At 36.1% G+C, this 11,494-nt stretch overlaps 1 protein-coding gene across 1 annotated transcript; it reads right to left on the bottom strand.

Moving 5' to 3' along the window:
- Window positions 1-5,666: 5,666 nt before the first annotated feature.
- Window positions 5,667-9,353, bottom strand: LOC114365275 (uncharacterized protein K02A2.6-like). Its single transcript, XM_028321791.1, has one exon. The coding sequence runs from the start codon at window positions 9,351-9,353 to the stop codon at window positions 5,667-5,669; it is 3,687 nt and encodes a 1,228-aa protein (XP_028177592.1).
- Between the last annotated feature and the right edge of the window lie 2,141 nt (window positions 9,354-11,494).

Below are 11,494 nucleotides of genomic sequence, written 5' to 3'. Positions count from 1 at the left end.
AATATGAAAGATAATAAACACTTTCAAAACGATCTCAAAAATATACTAATAAAAAAATGCTATTACACTATAAAGGAATTTTTAGAAGATAAAAATATCAAATAGAATACACAAAATTAAATATCTAAAACAAATATAATATTAAAACAAATTACATAACCTATAATTAAATATATATTACAGTAATATTATATAACTTATAATATAATAATACACTGGATACAATAATTTAATATTTATTCTAATTAATAATATTTAAGAATCTAGTTTAATACAATAATAATAATTATTTTTTAAATTCCTCCTCTCCATTGTTGTTGTGCCCGACAGGGTTCATGGTGATCCAATTATATATTTAAGACCTAATGTACACTGTGAAATGCAATAAAGATTTGAGTATTGAGTATTGAGTATTTGTTAATGTTTAAATTGGCTTTTTCCCAACAAAGTACATCAATATGGTTTAAAATTACGTCAATTTGTACTACGATTAAAATATCCAAGCATGTCATAACTATAAGACATGTGAATTCATTTTTATTAATATTCATGTCGCTTAGTTAATGCAAATAACCACTGCATTAGTTAGTATATTACTTTGACACACTTTACTATAAGTATTGGACCAGACTAACGACTATAGGTTAATAATACCGGTGTTTCTTGAATTACCGAGTGCCTAAGTTTAAAGTATTAAAACAAGATACTGTTAACATCGTAGGTACTTATGGCGAAAGAAATTCATAACATTTATTATGGTTCGAATATCGATAAACTCTCTATCTACATCACTAAACCACGGCTCAAGGCTCTATAGCGTTTAGCTACGAGCTGTTCTTCAAAACGGTGGTCTATAATTAATCAAACGCAAACATCCTTCATTAATAACCATAAAATATGGTTTATTATAATAAAAAATTGAATTAAAATAGTGGCCCGAACTAGATGTTTTTGAAGCAAAAAAATAACAAGGTTTTAAAACGTTGTAATTAGTGGTCGTGATCCTATTATTACCATTTCAAGTATGGCGTAGACATGCTTAAAACATGGTAAAGTACCGACGAAAGAAAATTAGATTAAAAGGGTAGGTAAATCAGGAAGATCAGTCGGTTTTTTTAGACAACCATACATTGCTACCTACTGACCGCTTTTGTATTACTTTGCGAGTAGTTAGATTATCAATCTTGGATAAAATATGTTGGGAAAAGAAGTAAAGTAAGTTACAATCAGACATAATTATGTAGAGTTGGACTCAAAAGTAAATCGATTTAGGTTTAAGCAGTCAGTTAGTCCAAAAACATTTCATTTCGTCGAATCCCTATAAGAAGGAAAATAAATAGTGATAAAGATTAATTATCTTAGGATATGGCTCAGCTAGAAAACTTTTCATTATTATTACGCTTATGTCTTCTTCCTACGAGTTATTCTCAAGACAAGCGAAAGCGTTAGGAGCGCATTAGACGGTGGAAGATCGTCGGCTCAGCGTGAGTCTTGATAACGGCTCGTGGTATCAACGACCACTCTTACAAGGATACAACTTATGACGATGAATGTACGAGTTATTAAAACGATTCTCAGATTGCAGTGTTAGGCTACATCAGTTATAGTAGTTGCAATTCACGAAGGCGCGTGAGTTTTACATGTGCGGTGGCCCGCTACTGTGTGCTTACCATGAGTTTACGTTAGGTGTGCTCGCTAGCGAGTACGTCAAAAAATCTATGAATATTTTATTTCTTGAAAGTAGCCACTAGGGGCGCTGCACAATATGTCATTTTTTTACGCAGTCGCTTGCGAGCAGACCTAACGTAAACTCATGGTAAACACACTGATCGTTTTTCAAAAGTTTTCATAGTCATTACACTATCGTTATGTACGTACACGCACATGCACACCCACACCAGTAAAACTCACCTGCCTTTGTGCGTTGCAAGAACTATATTTTTTAGTTTCACATGAGTTTGACTTTGAATCTAGAGGTCTCATCTTTAGAGTTGCGTAGTGCACTAATCAATTGAAATCATTTTATCAGCTGTCAATACACAGCTCTCCCATTGATATTGTATGGGATAGAAAAGCTATGACGTTACTTTTTGGCCAACTTAGTGGAGCTAATGTATTTATTTATTTCGAAAGCTACTAAAATCATATTTTAAGGTTAATAAGTAGTACTAATTGCCTTTTCATTATTGATTTGTGATGTCAACTAGCCAGTTGCAGATTCCTGACTTTTAATTTTTGGGCTTACATTAATGCGAATAAATCATTCCAATACCGAATCAACCAAACCCGTATAATCTCTTTGCGTAAACAACGCTACTCTACGGAATTGTCATCACAAATAAATTGGATTATCAATATGACGCGTCGGAACCAATTAACGTGCCGCGGTTTTTAATGGGCCGGCATTATCTGCCCGCAGTAAATAAGCGTTATCGATTGCCGCCTGTTTTGTATCGATGCTGCAATATGGAAAGTTTTTTGAGAGGTTAAAGTCTAGTGTCTAGTGGAAAAACGCCCATGTCCAAGGGATCCTTTAGATACAGGCTAGGACTATTTTAAAGGTAACTCTGCTTGACAGTGAAAGAAACGACAACACCTCTATGAAGTAAGTAGGTATTCGACTTTTTTGACAAACTAATTTGAATAGCTGGGAAAGCCTTTGTCCAGCAGTGGGGGCTTATTTTAATACTTACTTAATATTTAGGTGGGAGTAGGACACATGTAATATGAAATTGTAGGATTCTCAACTCAATAGTGCGAATTATTAAATATGATTCTATTAGGTAACTGGATTGATTAGAGTCCTTTTGGTTCGAACATGTACGGAGCTTTTTGTACTCCTCGTCTAATTATGCCATTGTTCTTTATTATAAGACGTAGACTACTTATTGTATTTATCTATTCGTGATTTATGTAACTGATTAAAAGCTTCTACCGCAAATGAAGGTAGTAGGTACACGTTAAATTTTGGAGTATGTAACAATAAATTGGTTCTTGAATATTGAAAGTCGGTACATAATATTTTTTGGCATAGTCAATTGTTTACACTTGTCGTTTCCATTGCTTTTGGCAATCTCCTTCGCTATTGTTTCGTAGTAAACAATCCAACATTACGTGCACAATTCTTTCACATTACATCGTAGCAACTGTTAAAGCAGTAAGATCGTGTCGCTTTACGATTTACGTTCATACGACGCTTTTAGGTGTTTACTGCGCCGTCTAGACTGGATGGTTTACGGGACCCAGCTAATGTTTCACATTTGAGCTAAATTCAAGATTTGCGAGATATTATCTGCAGCTGAAACGTTTTAACGCGTTTTCACTTACCTGTTAATAGGTTATAAATATTAAATGTAGAGCTAAAATGGATACAGTGTTGATTTCTATTTACAATATTCATAGGACTGCTGTTAATGGCATTAGCATGAATTATCAAATATAATTTGTATCGAAATACAAATATTTGAAATACTAAATTGTTTGCTTAGTTACAATAAATTTAGTTTGAGTAGGTATTTTGTTTTTCTTGGCTATTTTCTAGCAAAAGTACAAATAACAAGTAAATTAATCGAGACAAATTACAAGTATAGGTACTAATGTCATTCAATTTCTACAGTAAAAAATATGAAACAATACATGTAATTAGGTAGGTACAAATCTCTTTTGATAAATAGTAAAATATTCATCTCTAGATCTTAAAAGTAATTTCAATTGTGAAAAATATCTTTGCGTCATAAATAAACCATACTTACACTTAGCTATAAAGATATATAGCCATAATAGCCATAATAGCCTATAGCCATAATGTAACTAACAATGATTTCAAACAATACTTACTTCGTTTGTTTACGCTCGTGCTTTCAGCGTCACTTATCCACGGTGATAAAATACAAGGAAATACAGTCTTTTAATAAAACTTGGCAGGCGATGCATGTTGCGGTAGATCATGGACGCAAAGTGGGTCATAAATTCGTTGTTATTGCTCGTAGAGTCATTGAATGCGGTCTCAAGGTGACCTTATTTACCTTGTAGCTCATGTGCGACAAGGAAATAAGTACTTACACAGTGAGACAAACTCTTATCACGCTGGTATTTATAGGTAGGCCGGTTAAATGAGTCCTCGCCTGCGGAACGCGGGGTCACAGGGGCGTGACGAAAACGGGGATCGTACGGGGTGCGGGCGGCAGGCGCATTCTTGTCAAAATTCATTTCGCTGGCGATGCGGCTAGCGAACGCTTGTGTTATTTGTTACGGACGCTTTTTGAGGGCTATACATGAGATTACATTTTTAAGATGAGTCGAAAGATTTTCGGACATAAAATTAACAGTCAGTGCAAGCAAATAGCTTTTAACGTTTATGAATATTTTAGAAAAAAAAAACTGGATCCAAATTCTGATGAATATCAACAAGATATACCGTTAAACAAAACCGTAGCAAACGTTACTGGACTATCGGAAAAGACTGTATCTAGAATTGTACAACAAGGAAAATTATTAAAAAACAATGAAAAATTTAAATCACCGAAGAAATTGAAACAAAGCCGCAGGAAAAGGGTGGAAGTAGATGATTTCAAAAAAGGCGTGGTAAGAAGAAAAGTTACTCAGTATTACACAATTTTTTAAAAAATACCAACTCTGAAATCCTTGAACGCTACCCTTAGAGAAGATAATGTATTATACTGCGGCAGAGAATATTTAAGATTATTATTACATGACCTAGGTTTTAAATTTAAAAAATGCGGATCTAAAAGGAAACTCCTTATTGAACAGCCAAATATAACATCGTGGAGGTGGAAATATCTAAATACTATTAAAAAGTATCGTAGAGAAGGAAGACATATTTTATATCTTGATGAAACTTATGTCAATGCGTCTCATAACGTTTCAAAATGTTGGCAATCAAAGGATGAACACGGAGTATTGTCTCATATTGGTAAAGGAGAGCGTTTGATCATCATACATTGTGGTGGCTACACTGGATTTGTCGATGGAGCACTTGTGATATTTAAATCCAAATGTAAAACAGGTGATTATCACGATACAATGAATTTCGTGAATTTTAGTAAATGGCTAAATGAAAAGCTGATGCCTAATATTCCACCAAATTCAGTAATAGTAATGGATAATGCAGCTTATCATTCGGTTAGAGTAGAAAAAAAGCCGACTATGGCCTCTACCAAGCCAGAAATGCAAGATTGGCTACGACGACATGAGGTGCCTTTTGATGATAAATTAAAAAAGGATGATTTATCCAAATTAATTAAAAGCCATTACACAGAGGACATATATGTTGTAATTAAAGACATGAGTTTGGTAGTCAACTGTTTATTTTACGGTTGGTACGATTGATACATGTGCAACCCAGTGTTGCCACCCACAACATCTCCCCCCTTCTTTTTACAATAATAAGAAACTTATTATAACTAAATTATTACAGGTAGAATTTTACTATTAAAGTAATTGTAACAGTTTGTACTAATGACTACAAATACAAAATGTGCTTAAGACCTTACCATACTTTTGGTTTAGTTTTACCAGTCTTACTGCGGGTTATAGGAGGAGAATACGGCCTGCTTATGACCTTACCATACCTATATATTATGTGTCACCGTGTCCGGCAATGACNACAATGAATAACACGCGTTGCTAAGCAACCATAAAGAAGGTCAGACATGACACGCCTCCGCCGCGATTCCTGGCTGCGGCACTGCTGGCACCAGTGGCGCCGGCAGCAGCTGGTCCAGATGGCGCGTCCAGGTCAAACCACCGTCCGTACGCACGATATAGTGCAGCTTGCCCAGGCGCTGTACCACTGTGGCAAATGTCCACTTCTGAGCGGAGCTTCCATATAGTCTAGCCTGCACTCTGTCTCCACAAACAAAATGTCTTGTTTGTAAGGCCAATGTGTCACTAGTTCTCGATGGAGTGACTGGTGGGGTTTTGAGCATAGTATGAAGTCTAGTCCTTACTTCTCGGCCAAACATGAGCTCGTAAGCTGAGTGTCCACTAGCGCCAGGGGTACGCCTCAGTCGGTATTTAATCTCTAAGAGTTTATCCATTAAGTCACCTCTCTCCCCCGCCATTGCACGTAGTGCTCTCTTGATGGTCTGTACGAACCTTTCAGCTTGGCCGTTGGTCGCTGGGTGGTATGGTGCGGTTTTTCGGTGTGTTGTTCCGCATTCTGTCATAAAATTTTCGAATTCTGTTGATGTGAATTGGCGGCCGTTGTCTGAAACTAATATGTGAGGTATTCCGAAAGTGACAAATAATTCTTTTAATCTTTTTATGCACCATGAACTTGTAGTGGTTTTTGTTGGGATTATTTCAACCCATTTTGAAAATGCGTCAACGATAATGAAAAGATAGTGTCCATTTGATGGACCTGCGAAGTCGATATGAAGTCTTTGCCATGGACCGTTTGGTTCTTCCCAGTGATGAATAGGAGCTCGAGTTGGTTGATTCTGTTCTAAACGACATGCTCTGCAAGATTTTACTTTATTTTCTATATCTTTGTCTATGTTCTTCCAATAAACATAACTACGAGCCAGTAACTTCATTTTTAGAATACCAATATGGCCCGCATGTAATTCGTTTAGTATCTGCATGTGTAAGTTTTGTGGAATAAATACCCTGCTTCCTTTTAAAATGCAATCATTTTGTAGAGTAAGTTCATTATCTTTGTACCCATAATGTTTCAGAGATCGTCCTGATTTCAGGGCTTCTAGTATCGGCTTGAGTTCATTATCTTTAGCAGTTTCTCGAGCGATGACTTGCGGCCCTATCTCCAGTGTGTTAATTTGCTGTATTTGGTACGCACAATGCTGGTCTATTGAATTTTCTTTAACATTTTCTACAGGAAATCTGGATAGGTAATCTGCATTGGAGTTATTCTTTGAAGTTCGGTATTCAATATTGTAATCAAATCCAGATAAAAAATGTGCATAATGAAACAATCTCATGGTGCTGAGGGCTGGCAAGGTTTGGTTCGGGTGAAAAATCGAAGTTAATGGTTTATGATCAGTAATTAGTGTAAACTTTCGGCCGTAACAGTAATGGAAGAATTTCTTTAACCCCCAATGTATAGCTGTTGCTTCTTTGTCAATTTGACTATACTTCTTTTCACTTGAAGTTAAAGATCTCGACGCAAACGCGATTGGCCGTTCGGACCCATCAGGGTATCTATGAGAGAGAACAGCTCCCAATCCGAGCGGTGACGCATCAGTAGCTAGAACAAGTGGCCTGGCTGGATTAAAATATGTCAATACTCTTTCGCTGAGAATTTCTTTCTTTATATTATCAAAACTGGTCTGGCATTTCGAATTCCATATAAATTCCGTTCCTTTCTTTAGTAATTCATTCAGAGGGTTTGTAATTGCTGTTAGATTTGGTATAAATTTATTATAGTAATTTGCCATGCCGAGGAATGTACGTAATTCATTAACGTTTTTCGGTGGTTTCGTTTGACATATAGCTTTTACTTTGTCTTTGTTTTTGTGTAAGCCATGTTCGTCAATAGTGTGACCTAGGTAGTTAATACTGCGTTTAAAGAAGTGACATTTTTCTTTATTCACTCGCAGATTGCTCTCCTTAAGTTTTAAAAGAACTTCTTTCAATCGTTGACATAATTGACTTTCAGATGATCCTTGAATAATTATGTCATCAAAGAAACATTTTACTCCTCTTAGTCCTTGAAGTAGTTGGTCCATAAATCTTTGCCAAAGACTTGGTGCTACTTTGACTCCAAACATTAGTCTATTAACCTTGTATGTTCCTTTATGTGTGCTAAGGGTTTGTAGTAAGGCGCTCTCTTCGTCCATTTCCATATTTAAGTATGCTTGCGTAATGTCAAGTGTACAGAAAATTTTGCCTCCATTCATCTCCGAGAATATGTCTTCAATTATTGGAATCGGATATTTTTCATCTTGTATAACTTTATTCAATGTTATCTTGTAGTCAGCGCAAAGTCGAATTGAACCATTAGGTTTTACAATTGGAACGATCGGTGTGCCCCATTCAGAATGATCTATTTTTGTAATTACGCCTATTTTGCAAAGGCGATCGATTTCTTCATCTACTTTCGGTTTAAGAGCGTAAGGGATTCTTCTAGGTTTTATAAAAATTGGTTGTGTGTTCTCTTTTAAATTGAGGTGTGCCTTGTAGTTGGGAATTTTACCAAGATCAGTTCGGAATACAGAAGATGCAAATTCCTCCAACAATTGGTCTAATATATTATTTTGAGATACTGATTCAACTAATCGAACATCTGCTAGTTCAATGTTTAGTTCTTTCATCCAGCTTCTACCAAATATTGGATCAACATTTTTGTCAATGATATACAGTTTACCATAGAAATTTTGATTTTTGTAAATTCCTTTGATGTAAACGACTCCATAAGGTTTGATTATTTCTCCGGTGTAAGTTCTCAGTTTCATATCAGTTTTGAAAATCTTTTTATTGATATTCAGGGCATTGTAGTCAGCAAGGGACATCGATGACAATGAAGCACCCGTGTCAAATTCCATCTTAATTGTTCTATTTTCTATGGTGATAGTAATCATATATCTTTCTGTGACTTCACTTTTGATGAGGTTAATATCAGCTATGCTTTCATCACTTACAGAATTCAATCCATCATCAATCTGATTAGTCTGTGTTCGTTTCAAGCATACTCTTGCCAGATGTCCTACTTTCTGACATTTTCGACATGTAGAGTTGATTGCTCCGCATTCATTTGCACGATGATCAGGCTTCCCACAGCGAAAACATTTACCTGATAGGTCTTTAATTGACCTCGGTGATTTTCGATTCATATTCTGCATTGCTGGTTTTTTATTAGAACTGATTATTTTGTTGATGCAGTCAGTACGTTTTTCAATATCAGATGTAATTTTTAAGCTCTCTGTTTTACCCAATTCATTTGCTGAAGCTATTTGTAGTAATTTAGCAAAAGAAGATGTGTCCGGTTCTTGTAATATTTTCGTACGAATTTCGCCATCTTTAAGTCCTCGTATAAATTGTAGAGATAGGAAGCTTTCTGCGGTAGTTTTCTTGCAATTCATGCATTTGAATTCACAATTTGATGAAAGTTTCTTAAGTTCTGATGCGTACATTGCAATGGTTTCATTCTCTTGTTGTATTCGGGAGATAAATTTATGTTGTAAAGCCCAAATGCTGGGTTTAGGGTCGATGTATTCGTCCAATATTGCGGTAAGTTCTTCATAAGTTTTATGTAGTGGATCGTCTGGTGCACACAGATCATATAATTTCTCATGAAGTTCTGGTGGTAATGTAGATAGCAGAATGTATATTTTTGTTCTAGGCTCAACGATTTTATTTATTAGAAAATATACCATCAATCTCTTATTAAAATTTCGAAACGACTCTTTTTCGTGTAATGGTTGAAATTGTAATTTCGGTACATGTCCAGTTGCAATGTTTGTAATCGGAGCTGTATTTTGTGATTCCTCATAGGTGGATCTATTGTTAGTACGTAATTTCAAGAGTTTCGTTTTTAAAGTAGTGCATAATTCTTCTATTTCGTACCTTATTTGAATTTCCTGTTCTAACAATTCTTCGTCCACTTGAGATTCTATTTCTTCTTGTGTTTCTAGAAATTTTTGTAATGTATTTTCCAATGACTGTAGTCGTGATTCAATCTCTTCGTTACATAAGTTTTCATGCAAGTTTAGGTAATTTTCTGTTCGTGTAAGGGTTCCTCGTAGTGCAGCTCGCACTCTTGTGTAGTTTTTATTTGAAATCGGCATCCTGTCGCCAATTTATTACATAAAATAATATACTTGATAAAATATTGAATGTTTATTTACATGACTGTGTCATAACAATGAATAACACGCGTTGCTAAGCAACCATAAAGAAGGTCAGACATGACACGGTCATACTATAATTTTAGCCTGTGCTCTTAGGCTGGGTTGCACCATCTTATTTTAACTTTGACAAACGTCAAAAATCTGTCAAACTCCACACAAAAAACACCGGTTATCGTCAAAGTTACGGTCAAAGTTAGGTGGTGCAACTCAGCCTTAACAATGTGTTTTTTTGTTGTTGTTAGTTCGAGAAGAGATCTCTGCATTGACGTCAATGAATCAGCCGACGACCTGATAAAGGTAGCAGGAAGGCGCTGGATGCAGGCCGGTACCAACCGTGCGATGTGGAAGTCATTGGGGGAGACCTATGTTCAGCAGTGGTCGTCCTGTGGCTGAAATGATGATGCTGATGATGAATATCAGCGAATATTTTTATCAGGAAAATCTGGAGTTTTCTGGGAGTTTCACTCCTACGAAAGTACCAGGAATGTATACTTCAGAAGACATAAGGGACTGATCAGCAAATCAGCTGTTTCCGTGGGAGTGTCATCGCTCCAAAACTACCAGGCTTGCATAGGCCTGAAAGAGGTATGTCACATCACATTGCGTGTTGCGGTAGGACGCTCGTAAAAATAATTTAGTGTGCAGTCATTAGCGCCGCCGCGCCATCTGCCGGCACGTAATGCACTTAAAACGACGGAACAGCGCCGTGTTTTTGTTTCGTTTCACGTAATACGTTTAGAGGGAGCAAAAGCGAAGTGCATTTTAGGATAGCACTCTGACGCTGTACAGTTTTAGGATGGAAGTTTTAAGTAATTTGATGTACAAGTCACGTTATTGAGCTGAATTTCTAGAATTTAATGATTTAAAATGTAAGCAGGATTGCTAACCAATCAGCGCCCAGCTACTTTGGAAAAAATAAATCAGTATTATGGAACTAATTTACACTTAGGTACCTTCAACGCGTATTGTATGTTTGTCCATTATCTTATCGTAATGACGTGGTTGTAACAATCCTAATGTGATATTAATACAGCTACACATAAGGCTATCTTATACACATTTTCATTATGATATAGCATCTATTAAAGCTATACATGGCACAACATTAACTTTGATGTGCCGTCAGCTTACCAAAACAGCATCCCATACAACGCATCTCTTATGTAAACTAATTTTGCATTAGGGACTTACACAGCCTGATTTTGCGTCGCTTTTCCAGTCACCGTGAGCAAACTTAGCGACACAAAATGAGTTATTAAGAGCAAAGCAGCTGCGCCCAGCTCGTGCTCACTTGATCAGGTTTTATGGTAATTACATTGGGTGTCTCATAGGGCCGACAAAAACAACATATAGCTATCAAAGTCCGTTTCACAGGGTTGAAAAAAGTAACTAAAAGTAACGGGAATTCCCCCAACCTCGTTCTAAACAATTGAGTTTTTATGCAAGTTTAAAATTTTTATATAGAGCAACAGGAATTGATTTTTTTTTACTTATATACACATCATTATTATTTAGTCTATAGCACACGTATTACGTACACCATAAGCCCTTTAAAGAACGCCACAAAGCAAGACCATAAAATAAAACTCACAAGTTCGTGTCAACTTTCTTTCGCTCAATCTTACCTAAGTGGGTACTTACGTACAAGGAAACCTTATGATCTTATG

This window comes from Ostrinia furnacalis, unplaced genomic scaffold, assembly GCF_004193835.3.
Source record: "Ostrinia furnacalis isolate ACB-3 unplaced genomic scaffold, ASM419383v2 OfSCF7580, whole genome shotgun sequence".
NCBI classification, from domain to species: domain Eukaryota; kingdom Metazoa; phylum Arthropoda; class Insecta; order Lepidoptera; family Crambidae; genus Ostrinia; species Ostrinia furnacalis.
This window is presented reverse-complemented; position numbering and strand designations above follow the sequence as displayed.

Excerpts from the sequence above, each read along its gene's own strand:
- LOC114365275 (XM_028321791.1), bottom strand. The coding sequence starts at position 9,353 with ATGGTATATTTTCTAATAAATAAAATCGTTGAGCCTAGAACAAAAATA.